The sequence below is a fragment of the Podarcis melisellensis genome (assembly GCF_964234715.1).
Source record: "Podarcis melisellensis genome assembly, chromosome: 5".
Taxonomy (NCBI): domain Eukaryota; kingdom Metazoa; phylum Chordata; class Lepidosauria; order Squamata; family Lacertidae; genus Podarcis; species Podarcis melisellensis.
In genome coordinates this window covers 10,045,585-10,065,252 of record NC_138537.1, presented here as the reverse complement: position 1 = coordinate 10,065,252, position 19,668 = coordinate 10,045,585, and the positions used below count along the sequence as shown (strand labels likewise).

General features: G+C 45.8%; 2 protein-coding genes across 8 annotated transcripts in view; both read left to right on the top strand.

Annotated features, from left to right (window-relative positions):
* LOC309369918 (uncharacterized protein) overlaps positions 1-19,668 on the top strand; it is a 456,081-nt gene that overhangs the window by 364,673 nt on the left and 71,740 nt on the right. Inside the window, exons 7-8 of one of the 7 annotated variants that reach the window (XR_014168271.1) lie at positions 4,134-4,441; positions 4,827-4,969. The exons of the other annotated variants lie outside the window; for them this stretch is intronic. The gene's annotated coding sequence lies outside the window, so the exon portion shown is untranslated. The remainder of the gene's footprint in view (positions 1-4,133; positions 4,442-4,826; positions 4,970-19,668) is intronic. 7 annotated transcript variants of the gene reach the window in all.
* On the top strand, positions 876-4,045 carry SOX2 (SRY-box transcription factor 2). The gene has a single exon (XM_081911349.1). It carries the CDS (start codon positions 1,646-1,648, stop codon positions 2,618-2,620), a length of 975 nt encoding a protein of 324 aa, XP_081767475.1. The 5' UTR covers positions 876-1,645; the 3' UTR covers positions 2,621-4,045.

Here is a 19,668-nt window from a genome sequence, read left to right as displayed (position 1 = left end):
ACAAGTTTACTAAGAAATATGTCCCCTTGCCTGCGGTGTGAGGACCTCAAGTGTGCGTGCAGGGAGGTCATCGCAGCCTTTTCCATAAGCAGGACCAGGAGGGGTCTGCTGCTCTTGCCGAGGCTGGGTTCTGCCCAGTTGTCTGCTCCTAAGTGCCCCGGATGCCACCATGGGCCTTATTTTCTAGTAATTTTGGTTGCACAGCCACCAGAAGGATGGCAACCTCAGCGGAGAAGGCCTAAGGGGTCAGGTCGGTTGGAGCAGGCGGCGTCTAGGCCTTATTTTGCAGGAGGGGCTGTCAGCAGTCTTGGGCAGCAAACGAGGTCCTTACAAAAGCAGTGGGGACTATTCGTGGGCTCCCTGCGTTTCGTGCTGGTTAGCAGCCTGCGCTGGTCCTAGAGGCATTGTTATGCGGGGGCTGAGCAATTGGAAAAGGAAGCCAAACTAGCAGATCCCCAGTCCTGCTAAAATCCTTCAGAAGCAGGGTTGCTGCCTTTCCTTCTCCTTTCCCCACCCCCCATCTGTCACGCAAAAAATGAAAATAAAGAGGGGGGAGTTGCAACCTTCCTCACTCAGTCTCAAGTCAACATCAAGTTGTTGCGGAGTGGGGCTTTTTGTTGTTTTGTTTTTAATGTCGCAAGAATGCTGTTTACACACTTCCTCCTCAAGGCGTGTGTGACCTGTTGCTTGTAAGAGGAGCTCCAAGGGGCCCTTTCAGTGGCTGCCTCGAAGACCCGCCTCCTCCTCCTCCTCCTCCTCCTCCTCCTCGCCCTCCCTCCCTCCCTCTCTCTCTCTCTCTTCCCGCTTCCCCAAGCCGAGCTGTCCCGGCTGGCGCGCGGGAAGCCCCGCCCCCTTTCATGCAAAACTCCAAGTCGAGGCTTGTGCTCAGTGGAGGAGCCGGCGGGCGCTGATTGGCCGGGGCAAACGCATTTATTCCCTGACAAGCCCCCCATCACATGGATGGTTGTCTATTAACTTGTTCAAAAAAGTATCAGGAGTTGTCAAGGCAGAGAGAGAGAGAGAAAGACAGAGGGAGAGAGTGTGAGAGTGAGTGTTTAGGAGGGGAAAAACACACACACACACAAAAAAACAACAACAACAAAAAAAGGGGGAAAGAGACTTTTGCTGGCTCTTTTAGTCTTACAGAAATACAGAAAGAGAGAGAGAAAAGAAGGAAAGAATCGCAAGAAAGAAAGGAGGGGAAACGGACCAGGAAGAAGTTTCTCAATCAAGACTCTCCAAGCCTTCTTTGTTATGCTTCTCCTGCTTGAATAGTCGTCCGTGGGCTGCTTGCAGAGGGAGGAAGATCCCGGTGTTGATCCGATCGGGGGAGGATCTGTTTTGGAGGGGGAGCTCTCCCCTCCCTCCCCCCTCCCAGAGAAGACAAGTCCAGGTTGGGACACTCTCGAGCTCCTGTCGGCTGCCTTTCCTCTTCGCTTTTGTCCCACTACAGACCCTTCCTTTTATTATTATTTTTTGGGGGGCGATTGTCGGATTCCTCTCTCCCTCGCCCTCTCTCTATGCGCCGGTGTGCTTTTAACTAGCCGGAGTTCCTCGAAGCTGCGTTGGTTTGTTTGCCCACCACCATTCCGAAACCTCCCGGCCGCCCGTTGCTGCGCCCCCTCGGCCGAAAAAAGCCGTTTGAATGTACAACATGATGGAAACCGAACTGAAGCCTCCCGCCCCCCAGCAGACAGCGGGGGGAGGCGCGGGGGGCAACAGTAATTCCGGGGCCAACAACCAGAAGAACAGCCCGGATCGGGTCAAGAGACCCATGAACGCCTTCATGGTGTGGTCCCGGGGCCAGCGGCGGAAGATGGCGCAGGAGAACCCCAAGATGCACAACTCGGAGATCAGCAAGCGCCTCGGGGCCGAGTGGAAACTTCTCTCGGAGGCTGAGAAGAGACCTTTCATCGACGAAGCCAAGCGGCTGCGCGCCTTGCACATGAAGGAACACCCGGATTATAAATACCGACCCCGGAGGAAAACCAAGACGCTGATGAAGAAGGATAAGTACACTTTGCCCGGCGGGTTGCTGGCGCCGGGCTCCAACTCCATGGGCGCGGGGGTCGGCGTGGGGGCCACGCTGGGCGCGGCCGGAGTCAACCAGCGGATGGACAGCTACGCGCACATGAACGGCTGGACCAACGGCGGCTACGGGATGATGCAGGAGCAGCTGGGCTACCCGCAGCACCCGGGCCTGAACGCGCACAACGCCGCGGCCGCGGCCGCCGCCGCGCAGATGCAGCCCATGCACCGCTACGACGTGAGCGCCTTGCAGTACAACTCCATGGCGGGCTCCCAGACTTACATGAACGGCTCGCCCACCTACAGCAGCATGTCCTATTCGCAGCAGGGGACCCCGGGGATGAGCCTGGGCTCCATGGGATCCGTGGTCAAGACGGAGTCCAGCTCCAGTCCCCCCGTGGTCACGTCTTCTTCCCATTCCAGGGCTCCGTGCCAAACCGGAGACCTCCGGGACATGATCAGCATGTACCTGCCCGGGCCTGAAGTGGCGGAGCCGGCCGCCCCCAGCAGACTGCACATGTCGCAGCATTACCAGAACGCACCTGTGCCCGGCACGGCCATAAACGGCACGCTCCCGCTCTCCCATATGTAAGACCCACGGGGGGGTGGGCGAGACGCGAGGAAGGCGAGGGCGAGAAATCTAGACCGAGCAACAAACTTTTATTAGAAATTCTGAACTTCTGACTTTTTCCCCCTTTCTCCCCTTCCTGTCCTCTTTTTCTGGGGGGGACACTATTTTTGTACAGAGAATAACTGGGTAGGGAGAAACCAATCAGATACAAAAAAAAAGAAAAGAAAAAAATTCCAAACCCATCAAGGAACTTGTATAGATCTTTTTATTTTTGTTTTCTCCCTCCCTCTCCTTTGGAAAGGGATGCGACTCCACCAAACCTGTTCTCCCCCATCCCTCCCACCCCCACCCCCGAAGTTCCTATGGAAATGGTACTTTGCAGAAAAGGTTTTTTAAAGTAAAAAATAAAAAAAGTCTTGACCCATAATCTTTAGAACTAGACTCCAGAAAGCGACGTAGGAAGGTGGGAGGGGGGAAGGGAAGGAGACTGGGAAATGGGGTGGGAAATGTTTTAATATTTGCAAGCAACTTTTGTACAGTATTTATCAAAATAAACATGGCAATCGAAAAGCCCATTGTTTATATTAAAAAGAGGAGGGGGGAAACCTTGAGAATTTGCCAATTATTTTTAAAATACATCAGAGTCTACTTAAGACGCTCTGATAATTGGATAGATGGATTTATAGCAGCTGCACAAAAAAGGAAGCTGAATTTTATTTTAAAACAAAAATCTGGACGTTTTAATTGTTTTAGCAATTGTACAAAAGGCAAAAAAATAAATAGAATAAGTACTTGCATACCATTGAACTGGAACTGTTTTTTTTTATATAAAAGGGCAAAAGTTTAGGGTGTACTACATTTTTTACACGTTGTTTAAAAAGCAAAAATTGTATTGCAGGTTCACACACATTTGTTAATTTAAATAGCTTTTTTTGTTTTCAAACTTTCTCCTGTTCAGCTAAAACGACAGCAAAACAATCTGAAATTCTTGTGTTTGAAATATTTTCTTATGGTTTGTAATATTTCTGTAAATTTATTGTGACGCTATTTTAAGTTCTTTTAATTTTTGTCCCTCCTCATTTCCCGTAGTTGTACTCGGCTGTGTATTATCTGAAATCAGTCCGCCGGCAGTCCATGTGTATGTGGGTGTGCATATATGTATATTATATATATAGACACACACATATACATACATACATACATCTATATATACATATGTATATATACATATACATGGATATGTATATATACACAGACATATATATATTTGAACTAATACCATCCTTATAAACAGGTACATATTTGAGTTAAGTTTTTACTCCATTATGCACAGTTTGAGATAAATAAATTTTTGAAATATGGACACTGAAATAACACTTGAGTCTTCGATTTATTTTCAGAAAGCAGGATGAATTTTATGTTATTATATTTTTTATTCCGTGCTGCTCAAGGACCAGTTATAAACTGGTGTGATAAATAATATTGTAGAATAACACTCTAGGAATGAGGAAATCTTTTCCTGCTTTGTTTTCAGAAGGTAATTTCAGTGCCAATTAGTTTCTACTTAAAATAATGCGAGGCCTGAAATTGGATGTGGCCCAGATAACTATATGAAATGAGTAATCCTTCGACAATGGAAAACGCAGCCGACTGTAAGTGACACTTTTCTTCTGCTATAATAAATGAGAAAAGTAACATGGCATAGAAAGTCGGTTGGGTGATTTTCGCTGCTGGAAGAAACGACCACTTGTTGCCACCTGAAAGCTGACCAAAGCCCCCGGAGTTCAGATGAGGCTGGACTGTGAACGCGAGGCGAACCAGCAGAAGTAGGAAGCGAGCGAGGTGCGTGGCTCTCTTAACTTCTCTCGTAAGCAGGGCGATCTCCGCTTGAAGCGCTGTGCTTTGGGAGAAAATGGACTTGAAGTGAGGCTTGGCTGGCTGCGGTGTGCGTGTGTGCTGGTGTGTGTATTCTACAGTCCTCCGTGTGTGTTTGGGGGAAATGGCAAAGTCGCGGTTTCAAGACAATTGCACCACAACAACGCAAAAACGGGCAGCTCTCTGCGCCTTGCTAAACTTTCCCTGGTTTGTTTTTTTCATTGCAGACGAGGGAGTTTTGGGTCTCTGAGGAGGTGGGAAAAGAGAAAGCCAGGGCGAGGGGGTGGGGTGGATTTAAATGTAAGCCATCAATACTGAGAATAATAATCTATTCAATTTTGTAATGCCATAGGCTTTCACAAAAGCTCTCTCTTCCTAGTTCATAATTCACCAGCGAGGTGAAGCAGCCAGTTTCAGGAAAAAGCTGCGAAACTCAAGCCCTCTCCCACCCCTCCAAAACGCACATTAAAGAAGACAACTTCGTCTGGCAGAGAGGTATATCTTGTTTAACTTTATGCTGTTATTTTCATTGTACCCTTAAATATACTTTTTTTAAAAGTAAGAAAAAGTATGTCGAGCCTTAGCTTGTAAAGATATCTGCTTTCCCACAGGTTTGTAATGCACCTGTTTGTTGGGTAAATTCTACTGAAATCAATGGGACATTATTTGCAATCCTGAAATACTTATGCGGAAGTAAAGCCCGATGAAAATCAATAGGACTTATTTTCAAGTATATTTGGGACTGGGCTGCGATTCTTGCAGACAAATGCCTGAGGATCGTGAAAGTGAGAGTTTTGTGAATCGTGGTTTGCATTTTAAATAGGCTTATAGAGAAGTATGCTCTGTGGGAATCAATGGAAAAACTAATGCCAAATCTGGGGTGAAAATGAAATAAATCCGGGCCTGTACGGTAGAGCCCTCGCCACAGCAGCTTAAGACATTGGCGCAGACTAGATTTCTCTCTTGAAATCCTTCAGGCACTATAGAGCCATTTCCCTCCCACATACAGCAAATTTCAGAAAGTATACATTTCACCGCCCGAACCAAAAATGAATACTGTTGTTTAGGATTTCTGAAAGCCATTTCAGAGTAGAACGTTTTGGGGGAAATCGTACAATTTTTTTAAAAAAAGCTGAAGAAGCAAGTGTTTAATTATTCCTCAGCAAAGTATTATTTCTCAGTGAATGGCAATTGTTAGGTGTTTCAATTTATTCATTTATTTTAGAGATTCTTCCTTAGCTGCTAGCTTAGGCCGCTTACTGGCATCTCAGCTAAAATCCATTTGTTTGGGAAAGTGACACCGTGTGCTTGGACGGCTTCCTAACAGACCCTAAACATACTTACTGGGAGGGAATTTCCAGTAAATCTGTTCCAAATCGGGCTCCAAGGCAAGAATTAGGACACAGCTTGCTGGAAAGTCAGTCCCATGACTGTACATCCTTGCAATGTGTTCTTAGGAATCCGTTCACTCGGAATCAAGTGCCATTGATGTGAGTGAGGTTCTTCCCCGTAAAAGTGCTTAGATGCGGGTTCTTAGGAGCAAGGTGTTTAATTACAAAAGTCCGGGCCATTTTATTGAATTCTTGAAACCCTCTCCACCAGCCCTTTGTGTGACTCCACAATTTGCAAACTACAATCGGTGGGTTTGATTTCAGGCCTTGCTTTCTAGAAGGCCGCCCTACAAAGAGTCTCACACGCAGGATTTCACCCCTCTTTGGGCTACTGGGCGCTCAGGAGCGATGTGCTCGCTTTCCAGAAAGGAATAGGACAGAAGGGTTAAATTAGTATTTGGAATTCTAAGTCCTTCGCCCCGATTTCCTCCCCACGTTTATGAATGTAAAACGGTCTTAGAGGATTTGCTTGCGATGTTAAACGCGCCCAGGAGAGATTCTTCACGTGCCGTGGTAAAAAGCTTTCCTCCCCTCTCGCTCACATTTCAAATTGTTGAATGTACACTTTTCACGATAATTCTCTCATCCCGTACTACCGATTTCCACACTGTTCTTGTTGTTGTTAATTTTAGTTGATTACCTGGAAAGGAGAGCTTGGTCTGAATCAGTCGTCAAAGAAACTGAGCGACGTGGCGGGATTGTTAGGTGAACGCTTGCAAATGCGTCCAGGGCCGCAGAGAATCATTTGCTTTTAAACAAAATTTGCTTAATGAATTCTGCCACCTTCCCCCTCCGTTCCAAACTGTGAGGTGACCAAAACTTATTATTATTATGAAAATTATAATGAGCTTTTGTATGCGCGATTAAGAAAACGCATTTGAAATCCGCTCTCTTGCAGTGATTGAGGCCGTGAGATAGGCACAGTTAAATGAACTGAGCAGAAACGTTATTCATGCAAATCTAGAAAGAGCTCCCCCCCGCCTTATTCAGCCGCTTTAACAAATAGGAGGCAGCATTTTCGATTTCCCTCCTATCTCTGAAATATAGGTATAACAGTTGTTTAACGCCCCTGTTTTGCTCCTTCAGCGTGTAGAAATGTATTTTCCCCAGATCCCTTTTAAGTGGGGCTCATGATCCTTTTAAGGGCTGCTCTCCACCTATATTTCTTCTCCTTTTAAAAATAGGCACGTTGCTTGGATGTCGGGTGGCTGAGATGGAGTGTCACATTTCCTTAAGCCTAGCCCCAGCAAATAGACAGACCATGGATAAAGATTAGGAGATCCCCTGTGATTTCTTTTTTTTGGGGGGGGGAAGGATTATTATTATTATTATTATTATTATTATTATTATTGGTAGCATTTTAAGGACGGGGTGTTAAAATATTTTGCTGACCTGGAGAGGTAGATTAACAGGGTTTCTTGGCAAGCCGGAGAGGCTGGTATTACAGGCTGTCCCAAGGGGAAATGGCTCGAATTAACCACTAAATGAATATTTGACAAGGGCTCGTTTGGGGGGTATTATTACTACAAACGGGTCCCTATTGGACTTTGCAAGGGTCAAAGAGCAATGGTTCAATTAATTATTTAGACTGCTAGTAGATTTGGTTGTAATAGCTGTACTTATTCCTCCAAGCGACAAATTCTTGCGGTAGAGCAATCTCTGGAGGATCTCTCTCCACCCCACCCCCTCCCAAGCTTCTCCATCCAGCTCTGAACACAAACCCAGAAGCAAGCAAGGCTGGCCTCCAGGACTCAAGGGGGGTTGGGGAATGACTGCCTGAATCTGACGGCAAACAGATTTCGGCTTTTAAGGTACTTTGGGCTTCTCTCTTCCCACAAGGGCCGTGCAATGGAGCATAGAGCCGGGAGGTGGTTTGATTTTTTGGGTCTGTGGGATAGGCTGCGGTAGCTCATCGTAGGCATTTGCCTATTTTAAATACAGATGTGAAAATACAGATATATCTATATAAATCATACAGCTATTCTGGCCATAAATTAAGCCAGAACTGGCAATTGTATAGAGAGCATTTTTATTGGGTATCTGCATTGGTAGGTGGATATTCAAAGTACCCAGAAAAAAAGTTCCATTCAAGGAAATAAGGACTGGTTTTGTGTTGAGAACGATTCCAGTGTGCATGAAGACATTATGAAGTGAGTCTCAGTTTAAGGTACTGTATCTGTATTGCACGTTGGAGTATACTTGTGTGATATGTACACACACAATATACTACGACAGAAAGATTGGATGTATTTTAATTCATTCTTGATTAATCAGTAGTGATTAGGTATGTGGCGTTACTCCTATAGAATTCAGTTTGACTCACATGCATGGAATCAGGTTTTGATATTGTCTTCAAGTACTAAAATAATCAGAGCTGATGTCCTCAACACACAGCCCAATCCTATGTAGATTTACTGAGGAGTCCTGCTGAATTTACTGTAGTAACACTTACTCCCAAGAAAATGTGGCCATGATTGCAGCCCTACTAGTAAGTCAATTCTGTTTAAGGCAGTTGGACTTCCGGCTAAGTCAATACGTTAAGACCAAAGACCAAACCTTACAGTTCCCATGATGTAAGTAAACAAAACAAAACTTATTCAAAGCATCCTTCCTTGTGGGGAAGACGCAGATGGCAATGACTCCCTAAACTCTGGGGAAGAGTAATTAGCAAACCACCTTTAAATAACTAACCCCTTCCAATTTTCACAATTTTTCACCTTTGCCTCTTTGTTTTGCGACAGATACGAAGTTTTGGTTAATTTCTGCCGGGGAGGAATTTGTCATAGTAGTTGTTGTGGTGGTAGCTGCTTACAAAAAAAAAAGCGAGGGAGCGCAATATTGAGGGTGAGATTAGGTGACAATATATGTTGCATGAATAAGAGATAAGCTGCAAAGGATAGGAGGGTGTGTGTGTGTGTAATTATATGCCCAATTCATTCAGCTTTTCAGGACTTTTGTTATGGGAGTTCCACTGACGGCCTTGGAGCTGCCAGTTTCTTCACATGGGAAAAGAACTGATCAAACGCCTCAGGGAGACAAGGAATAACGTTTAAGTGCATAGCGATGGGGTCCTCATTTTAGCCCACTGGACGAAAAAAATTAAACAGATCCTTTGTGTGTTTTGGGTTTACTTTTCAGTTGCTGGTAGTTTTAAGCGAATAGTTCCGAGATTGAAGTTTGATTGTGCCAGCAAGTTAGTAATATTAGTTTTATACCCACACATATAAACTAACTCCCCTCGCCCCATTTCCCACAAACTCAGCCGTAGACAACGTGATGCTCGTTTTTTAAACTTCTGGGGAAACTAGTTCCATTTGCAAAGAGTTAAAAGGCCAGGTGCGATCTTACGTTGTATTCTTTACATATCGTTTTGATGTTTATTTCCTCGTTTTTTTCCCCCCTTAAGTAAATGCTAGAGAGCGTGTATTCTCTGAAGGTCAAATTAGCATCGAGGGGAAAGTAGCCCCTTTCCATTAGGAATGTAATTCAAGTTGTCACCTTGGCAGCTGAGGAACAACCCCGGTCAATTTCCCTCTCGTACATTTCACTTGTGTCCCTGGTGTTCTGAAAGTGACAAGCTGACGCGGTTAATTGTTTTACATGCAGGTAAACTATACATTGTGGTGAAACTGGCGTGCGGTAGAAGTGTGTGTGTGTATTACATTAGGGCATGCCGCATCGACTGTATCTAGTCATTGTGGGGAAGAAAACTGTAGAGAGAAATTTACAGTTTCCACACCTGGGTTAAAACCCTTTTTAAAATGAATGAATGAATGAATGAATGAATGAGAGATTTAGTTAAAGTACTCAAATGAGAAGTAACTTCAGTGTTTGTGGGGAGCAATAGAGATTATGGGAATGCCTAGCCGCTAGTTAACTCATGCTGCAGAACCTACTATCCCGATCTCTAGTCTAATGTATTCTGTGTTCAGCTTTTAAGTTTTCGCTGTTACATCCCTTAGTTTGCGTTACTTTATTTGAGAAAGTGACGGATTAAACGATGGAAAGCCTCTCCAACCAGCCTCTTTCCCCAATAACTCTCACTTATTTTCCCTTGTTAAAAATATAGGTTACTTGAAACAATTAGTTTCCAGAGCCCTATATTTGCGCCACTCTTCAGAATTTGTGGCTTTCACATTTCTATTATAGTTTGTAGGCAAAACCCCTCACCTGCGAACAGGGCCTTAGCTATCGGCTTTTAGGTACGTAAGAAGGAAGTACATTTCAAATGCCTGCGATGGTCGTTTGTAGGGAAAGGGCTGAGTTTGCGCGTTCAAACGCTCTTGAGATTTGGAGTGGGGTGGCATGTTTCAAATTTAGAAACTGCTCTTCTAAACGGGCCAAAAAAGAATAGTTGTGTTGCACTGGCTCGTGAACACCTGCCTGTCTCCAGTGTATTTCAGTGTTGTGTTTATCATATACTTATAAGCTGTTTGTGAATGCACTGCAAACCCATTTAAATTAGAAGGAATTTTGTCACTGGCGTCAAATGGGATGTGAAGATGGCCTGTCTGCTGATACGATCCACACATCCCATTATTTGGAATGGATTTAGATTCTTTCCTCTCCCTACATCTGTACTTACCAGTGGCGTAGCGTGGGTTGTCAGCACCCGGGGCAAGGCAAGTAATTTGCACCCCCTAACCCGTGGATTTGCGCCCCCTAACCCTAACCTCCAGATGTTGCGCCCGGTCCGGCCGGCCCTCCCTGCACCCCCCACGCTATGCCACCGGTACTTACACTTACATAGTACAGCTATGTAATAACGCAACATCTAGGTTTAGGTATCTGTCTGTATGTGTATATATATCATCACAGACAGAAATAATTGCACGTGTCCCAGTTCTAAACCACTTGTGTAAAGAAGGATTGTCGACACAGTCCTAAACACTTTTAGGGCTATGCTCCAAACCAGGCCTGTGACGAAAAATCATTGATTTCAGTGGGACTTGCTTCTGAGTAAACTTGCATATGACTGCGATCAGGAGGGTTGGGGCAGTATTGTATGTGTTCAGGAAGGGACATCAGCCCATCAGCTCAAACCCTGGAGCTTCAGTTAATTGGTTGGGTTGTGGATCCAGGTTGCAATCCAGACCCATCAGAGTCTTTCTGTTGTTTTTTGTGAGGCGTATACCATATCTCCTGGGTTCGGTATGTGCGCTGAACAGACGCACCAACGTCACAACTCTTTAGCAAATAGAAAAGATTTCGCGCTGGAGAAGTCCCATTGACCTTAGTAACATTACACGCCTATAGTGGTAAAAGCAGGCATGCACGCCATAGTTTCCTAGCCTGCAGGTTCGCGCGGTTTCCTGGGCGCTTTTTCGTTCGCATTTGTAGCACATGTCTTCGCAGGTCGTCTTTTAGAAGTGTTGATGTGAGCGTAATGAGACTAGGAAGGATTTTTTGGGACGCTTGTCGCGGATGTCACCAGCCAAGGCGGATTCGAGTCCAGTTCAGGACAGAGGCTATCAGCGCTGCAGGCTCCCGACTGAGCAAAGCCTTGGGTTTACGGAGAACACCCCGGGGCTGCTGCTAAGAGGGCCCTGCGAACCTGCCATTCTCATTCCCTCAGTACAAAATTATATCTCTGTGTTCTAATCCTTCTGCTGTCGGAACAGGATTTGAGGGAATCCCTGGCGGACAGAGAAGGGCCTATCTCCCCCCTCCCCCTTGAGATGCCCCTTCATAAAGCGGGGCAGAGTTTGGCTCTGCATTATCGTCTCTTGGGTCTTTCGTTTCCTTGCCAGCTGTTCAGCCAGGATCCGTCGCCCAGTTAAGCTGAGCTGTTATGCGACGGAGGTTCCCTGGGAAGCGTTGCGACTGCTCCTGAAATGTGCTTAGGAGAGATCTCCGAATTCCAAGAGACCTGCAGCTTAACTGGGGCAATGGATCAGCCCATGAAGATCCTCTCTCCATTTGCCCCCACCCTTATTATTCCCAACAGCACCTGGTCAGACGAGGCATCTCAATCCTGAGCGTGCTTACCCAGAAGTAAATCCCACTGACCGGAATAGGACTGACTCCAAATAAATTTGCCTAAAATTAATGGGCGTTCCTTTGAGAGTGGAAGAACAGGGCGAGATGTATATACACATACGTGTGTGTGTGTGAAAAGTAAGTTTTATATAGCAACACATGAGGAGAAGTGAGCAAGCGGCAGAATCAGCTTCCTTCCGATGGGAAGAGGACGGAGGTGCTGAGACTTCCCCTGTCGCCAGGGAACATGTTGACATCAGCGCAATACAGCACCTATCCTGTGCTGCATCCCATTTAAGCATCTTCGGGCTGCGATCCTGCAAGGGCTCCACACCAGAGCCGGGGAAAGACCTCTCCCAGTGAGGAGGGTTGGCCTCCCCACTTCCCTAGCTCAGGACATCTCCCCGGCTGTAGGATGTGTCGAAGATAGCCTGTACTGTATGCAGGTAAATAGTACGGATTACTACTCAGTACCCCATCCGTATTTCAAAAGGAGCAATATAGCAACCCATGGCTTTCCTTCTCCAAAATCGCACTTCTTTTCTGCGAGGAGGGGACGGGCGCGAGATCCCCCTGAGCAATTTCTCCCGCTCGCCGACCTAGAAGACATTCTGCAAAGGGATTCTTTGCACCCTTAACCCGCCCAGTCCCTTCTCCACGAGAAGGCTTAAGCTCTTACAAATGGCAAAAACTTGCGGGCAGCGGCGAAATAATTAATGTATTAAAACAAGCGGTGAATTCCTCCGGAGGGGCCTTATCACCCTCAGCCACACTGACTTTATCCCCTCCTCATATGCTAATACCCCCGTGACGTCACCGCCGCTCCATTGAATGTTTTGAAATTATTTGGGTTTTTCTTTTTTCTTTTTTTGCCAGGCGATCCGCAATCTTCGACTCCCCACTAAGAGCAGCTGACAGTTAAACATACACAATACACTTACACACAAAGCCCGTATTTTATACAGTATACAATTCCCTCGCACAAGCAATGATTATTTGGGAGTTGTTGGAGATGTTCATGGAAATCTCCATGCTGGAGATGTTGGAGATGGTTTTTCTCACACCTCATCTCCATTTTCCTCAGTGCAGGGATCTAGTATTTCAGTCAAAAACGATTCCGTTAAATATTGCTAAACGATAGTGCGGTTTGTCTATATATACCATGTATAGGAAACTGAAATGTCTCTCTCTCTCATTCACACACACCTATCCTGGTGACCCTGAGATACAGGCTCGCTTTCCATTTCAAATCAGCTTGGGCTACGCTCCACAAAACCATTTGTCTCCATAAGTCCCGTTAACTTTCATGATCTGCTCTGGAGAGGAGGGGGAATTAATTCTGGGAGACGTGTGCTCTGAGATATTTTGAAACGAAATGGGGAGGGAGGGAGAGAGTTTCTTTAGAATGGTATTCTGTTGTGCCAGTTTTAAATGAACAAATCTGCTTAACGGGGTCTTTTGAACGTGCAGGGCAGAATCTGGTTTCATTTTTCGACTCCGAAAACTGTTCAGTGGGACCCACTAGGTCCGATCACCGCATACAATGCGAGTTTAGCTTCCAGTCCTAATGGGGCTCTAAAAGCGATCTTGAAAAGAGGTTTTGTCAGCCTAAGCCACAAGCCACTTCAGCCGGAATACTTGTATCAAAGCTCAGCTATCCGATTATTGCTAAATTTGATAGGAAGCTTCATAGATTTCAGGGGCTTTGACTTCCGGTGCAGGGTCGGGCAGGCTCTGGGCCTCTTCACTGGTTTAAGATTTCACTTTTCATTCCCTGGTGAAATAATCCCCCCCCCCTTTTTATAGTGTGTGTGTGTGGGGGGGTGTTTTTTCTCACGACACTAGACCTTAGTATTTGGAATCAGAACTTATGATGATACTATTCTGGACTCTGAGCAACCGGCTCAGGAAGAACTCTTGCCAGAATTGTACTGATACTTTTAATATATATTGTAAGCCGCGTAGAGGTTTTATTACAACCGAGTTATAAATATATACATTCTGTTAAGTAAATGAAATAAAACCCGCTTGCTACCGGTTAACATGTGTTGAATCTCGCCTGGATTCTTGGGTGCCCAGTCCGAGCCGCATCCCAACTCAACTTGAGGGGAGAGATTTAACCTCTACTCCTAATCCTGGGCACAAACCGGGCCTCATTCTCACGTACGTGTATCCAGGGCTGATTTGTGAGATAAACCTAGCCCTACTGACTTGTGGGTTTCTTTAAGTGGGGGTTGCGCATTCTCTTCCTCCCCGCGGAAGACAAACCCCTCCCTGTCTTTCAAGTCACTGGGACTTACATGCAAGAGAACCAGGTTACTGGACTTCTCGTTTCTCCACTCCACACTGGGGGTGGTTATATTTTTTTCGGGACCACGGAACATAAATGAAGTGTTACCCCTCCTAACAAAACCTAACTCATTTCCTTGCTGCCTTTAAGGAGGGACAAGTTGTTAACCGAAGCTAGTTCACTTCTTCATGCAATCGCCCTAGGAGCACCACCACCACCATACATACAACTTTATTGTACGATTTTGGGGAGGGCGGGGAGAGGACTGTCACTCACCGGCAAGGCTCATTTGGTGAGTGTGTGTGCGTGTGTTGGTTGGTTTGAAAAGCAGGAAGAAATGTAATGAATTGAGTGCTGTCAAAGATGTCTTCTGCGCTGATGTGGTGAATGGCTGCAGTTCCCTCAGCCAGTGCAGGTGCAGTAATGCTAGGGTGGAAAGCGTGAGGGGGGGAGAGAGAGAAGGTTCTGTTCAGTGGAAGAGGCACATTCCCTACAATAGACCACACACTGTCAGCCGGCAGGGCATCAGCTAACACGTTCAGGCTCTCACCCCCTTTAACCCCCTCCCCTTCTCCTCTCCACAGTTCTCAGTTCAGAAAGTGTCTATGCGGTGACGCTAGCTGGAGTTATTCATTTAATGAACATTTGGGCCTTCCCCCCTCCTCCCACTAACACAAAATCTGATGCCTTTTCTCTGTAGGTAGGCACTTAAAAAATAAGTAAATCGCAGCCTTTAAAAGTATCTCCAGTTTATGAAACTAGACGCCTCAGGAGTACGCGAGCCTACAAAGATTACATAAAACTCTGTTAATAAAAACTTCCTTCAGTATTGCGAAAAAAGGGGGGTGTTATAGCCATTTATATCAAGCTTTCAGAACAACAGGGCAAGTGAAGATCAGGACTAGACGGATCTTTCTTTGGGTGTTTTCTTTATTTCAGTGGTTCAGCGAGGATGGCAACCTGCCCTATCGAAATCTTTTGGCGCGAGTTTAGGCAGGGCTCACTTCGGCCCAGTTACTTGGATTGAAGTCGGTCTAAAATCACGGGCCGTTACCAGCATTTTGATTTAGTTATTTAAACTGTCAGCTGAATGGAGATATTCCAACTTCGGTTGTAGACACACACACATACACGCGCGGATTCTACCGCTAGAGGCGCCCATTCCCCCTTTTCAGTCCCATCCGCTCCAGTAGGCGGAAGTCTGTAGACCCCGCCCCATATATACAAATGAACGTTTAAATTTGCTTGAAATTCCATTGATTTCGCTGTGGTCTCGGTCATAAAACACATTTTATTGATACCTTTAATTAACTAATTTCAATAGGACTTCCGCCCTGGTCAGTCTGCACATCTATACCTGAATAAAAGCGCTGTCTAACAAAGTGTGAGTTACAGCCTGATGCTGTGCATGCTTACTCGAAAGTAAGTCACACTCAGGCTTGCAATCCTAACCCCATCTACCTGGGAGTAAACCCCATTAAATTCAACAAGACTTAGGTCTGAACAAGCATGTTTAGGCTTGGGCTGCTAAATTACTCTTGAATATTTGTGCTAAAGCTTGCAATCATATGTCTACTTTTTTGAAATAGGAAACTCTGTCTCCTACTACAGTGGGGTTCATTTCCCTGTAGGGACCAGGCTGGGCTGTCTCTCAGCCTTGGCCGGCTGAGAACCCAAAGACTAGTGCACATATGCTTATATACTGCTTGGAGACTATTGTAGCTAAGCGGTATATAAATTGTTTCAATAATAGAACAGGTTCCTGCTATGGAACATGCTTTCACTTAAGCTGTTAAGCACATTGAGATAAAAGTCATCCCCGCTGATTTCAGTAAGATTTAGATCTACTTGCATACACTTAGGGTTGCTGTATCAACAGCTTCATTCCTCAATCTCTCGGCTATTTAGTAACTCCCACCTGTCTACTTTGGCTTACGTGATCTGAGAATTGCACAGGCAGTTGTGAGTTGAACCCCAAGAAGAGTATCTTAACTTGTTTGTTGGTTGGTCTCTGGCATCTGAGATCCCCTTACCGTGTCAGCCTTACAAGGGAAGCAAATTTCATTCATTTCAGCCTGATGTCCCCATGTTTAGCAGACCATCCTATCTATATACAGAGTCGGGACTTAGCTAACCTTTTAAGGCTCGCGGACTTCCATGAATGAAGGATTCCTGCATCACTTTGGCTGGATCTGTGTACCCAACCCGGATGTATGGATCCGCTAGTAAACCTGGACCAATTCCTTCGCGACTCAATTAATCCCAGGAACCTGAAGCCTTATATGCGGGAAAATAAACGCGTTGTATTCCAGTATAATCGAGTTGTTGCCTGGCGGGGCTACAGTTGAGCAGTGTGTCATAATTTGGGGAGGGGGAGAGAAGGAAGGTAGAGCTTGAAAAGTTTGCATTCTGTGCAAGTGTTGATGGCTTATTTGGACGCGATCAGGGTATTAAGAAGCAACAAGGCAAAGGACGGGCCCCGTCCACCCCCCGGCCCACCCCACCCTCGCGCCTCTCTTCTTCTATTCTTCCTATTGCGGGAGGGGTAAGTTACTGAGAAGGTATTTTCCTGGCTTCACAAGGGCAGCCTACCAGGCTGTTACTGCTTGGTTTCTGCTCGAAGCAGATTAGACCCTTTTGGATGGGCTTGGTGATGCATTGCGCCGAGGAAATGGCTCAGTGTTTGCTTATGAAAAACCATGTAACCGGAAAAGGGGCTTGGGGGGGTGGAGAATTATGGTAACAAATAGCATCAACTTCTGGAGCGGTTGGCAAAGCAGTTCTCTTCTGCTGACTCTTCCTGTTCAGAGGACTGGGTCTCGGAGGCTGGGTCTCGGAGCGTCTCCATGTCAACAGAGAGAACCCGGGTACCAGAGACAATCAACCGGGCCAGAAAGATGCAACAGCCCCCTCCTTCCCCTCCCTCCTCCGGTTTCAATGCCCTTTCCAGCATTGCGTTTCTAGGGGAGACATACAGAAGAAGCCCTGAGGAAGCGTTATGCGCATGTTCACGTGGTTCTTTCCCTTTTTCAAAAGCACAAAATATTAAATAGGGTTCTGCTCAGCTTCAGCGAGACCCGTTCGAAGTGCAACAGTCCACAAGTGGGTGCATTATAAATTGCCGACCTGACGCCACTTCTCGAGAGTGACCTCAAGGATGCTGCCTCCTCGCAAGTGACTGAGGATCGAGGCCATAACCCGACCTATTTCCTATTTTCTTTATCCATATAAACTCGCTGGGTCTATTCAGCATACAAGCCAGCCAGGCCCAGAAAGATGAGGGGGCGGGCGAAGCTGACCGGCATGTAGAGACTGATCACTAACCACACTATCGATAAATCGCCAATTTGGAGTGTTCAGCTTTTAGAATGAAGGATTTCGGCAGGGGCACATTGTGATGGAAAGGGTTAATGGTTCCAATGATAAGCTTCCGCCTAAATGGCTTAACTGAGCTGCGGGTCGACTTCAACTAAACCGAATCCTTCACAGTTTAGAGGAAATCATTTAGAGACTTATAAAAGGGTTTTGACGCAAAGCGAAGTCTTTACTAATTGTGGGTCGAGACAGTAGAGTTAATTACTTCAGTCAGCTCAAGGATTTCGGCTTAACTGAGTCATGGATCGGATTCTAAAAGCAGTCGATGGAAATAGGACACTTTGCAGCCACACCTTAAAAATATACCCACGGGAGAAAGTCGCATTGACTTCCACGCATGAGACTTCCATGCATATTTTACCTCCTAAAATATGCCTTTAGGATGGGAGCCTGCCCTCAACGTAGAGAACCTGCGCCATCCCTTAGACTAGGCATCCCCAAACTCGGTCATCCAGATGTTTTGGGACTGCAGTTCCCATCATCCCTGACCACTGGTCCTGTTAGCTAGGGATGATGGGAGTTGTAGTCCCAAAACATCTGGAGGGTCGAGTTTGGGGATGCCTGCCTTAGACGAAATGCAGCTCCTCACTGGCTGCCTGTGACTTCTCCCTCTCCCCCCCCCCTACTTGATAGTCTTTGTGCCCCATTGATGTACACACCCATAATTAATCCTTCTTATTAATGCCTGCTTGCGGTACCCACGAGGCTGCTGCAGCCTATTTAGATTGCCTTGGTTGGTTGCACAAATTTAAGTGGGAAACGAGTTATAAACCTAATAACTGCTTTAAAGCAAAAAAATATATATTATTTGATTATGGCGGAGAACACTAAGGCGAGGGTTTAGGTTTGGGTTGGGCTTTCTCTCTCACGCAGATTTAAGTCGAGGGTTGCATGTGGGGCTTGCAAACTATATGTGCGTGCGCGTGTATGCGTGCATAACACACACACACACACACACACACACCGTATATATACCACAGCTGCAAAAGTCACAGCAATGAAGGAGCCCTATTTCGCCCGCTCTCCCCTCCCCCTCTTTAGAGGATTAATTAATTCCTAAAACATTTCCAAACGGGAACTCGGGAATCAGATTTGGGTGGGCTCAGAATTAATTGAAAACAATCGTTGCTGGAGAGCTTCCTGTATTCGCACGCGCGGTTATACCTTCTTCCCACCCCCCCATTTTAATTTTAATTTTCTTCCTTCTGTGTTTTGTTTGTTATCTTTTTAGCAGGAAGCTCCAATTCATCTTTCAAGTGCATTTCTGTGTTTCTGATTATTAGTATTATTAATTATCATTGTATTATTATTATTAAGGAATTTAAAAGAAAGGAAGAATTCAGGGAAGACAACACACCCGGTATGCAACAGTAACACCCGTATTGTCACCCCTTCTGTACTCTTTCCTTTTCCTTTTTTTCTTTATTAAGACAGCGTATTGTTAGATTACTAATTCGAGTTAATATGATCTTTATGGCAACATAACAGTGGTTAATTGGCCCTTTTTTCCAGCACCACAATGTAAATCACAATCGCTTTATTATTTAATAACCTCAAACGCTTCCTTGGATTGGCCCCGACAGAGAGGACCTTTTCTTTCCACGCCGTGTTGTTGGGAAAGAACAATGCAGATCTAATTGTGGAGATTTTCAGAAAGTTGCCTCCTGGAAATGACCAGCTTAGAGATGGAAGCTTCAGCAGATGTCTGCACTTTCCCCCTGCCACAAACCCTCTGCCCCTCCTCTCCAGCCCCTTTGGGGAGACCTCTCCGGTTGGGTTTTGTTGTTGTTGTTTTGTTCTGACATCCTAGCAACAACCCAAATATTCCAGAAACAAATACAAACAGCCCCCTCTCCCTTTCCCCTTGTGCCTGGTTGCCATACAGCCTGTTTATATGGTAGGTTTCACAGGAAAGGAGTAAGGGACACTACACAGCAAATTATTGCCGGGTCCTTAAAACTCTCTCACATACAACTGCGCTCATGGTTTCCTCTCGTAGAGATTTCGCCTTCCCCATCTCTCTCTCTCCCTCCACTTCTGTAGGAGTGCTTCTGTTTGCTTCTGTTTTATTCAGCCTCAAACAGGGAGAAAGCTTCAGTTTCGCAGCAATTCCAAGACTTTTTGCTCCAGTTGAATTCGGGTTCCGCTGCAGCAATGAA

What these genes read in the sequence shown, in the direction of transcription:
- SOX2 (XM_081911349.1), top strand. Translation starts at nt 1,646, where the DNA reads ATGTACAACATGATGGAAACCGAACTGAAGCCTCCCGCCCCCCAGCAG.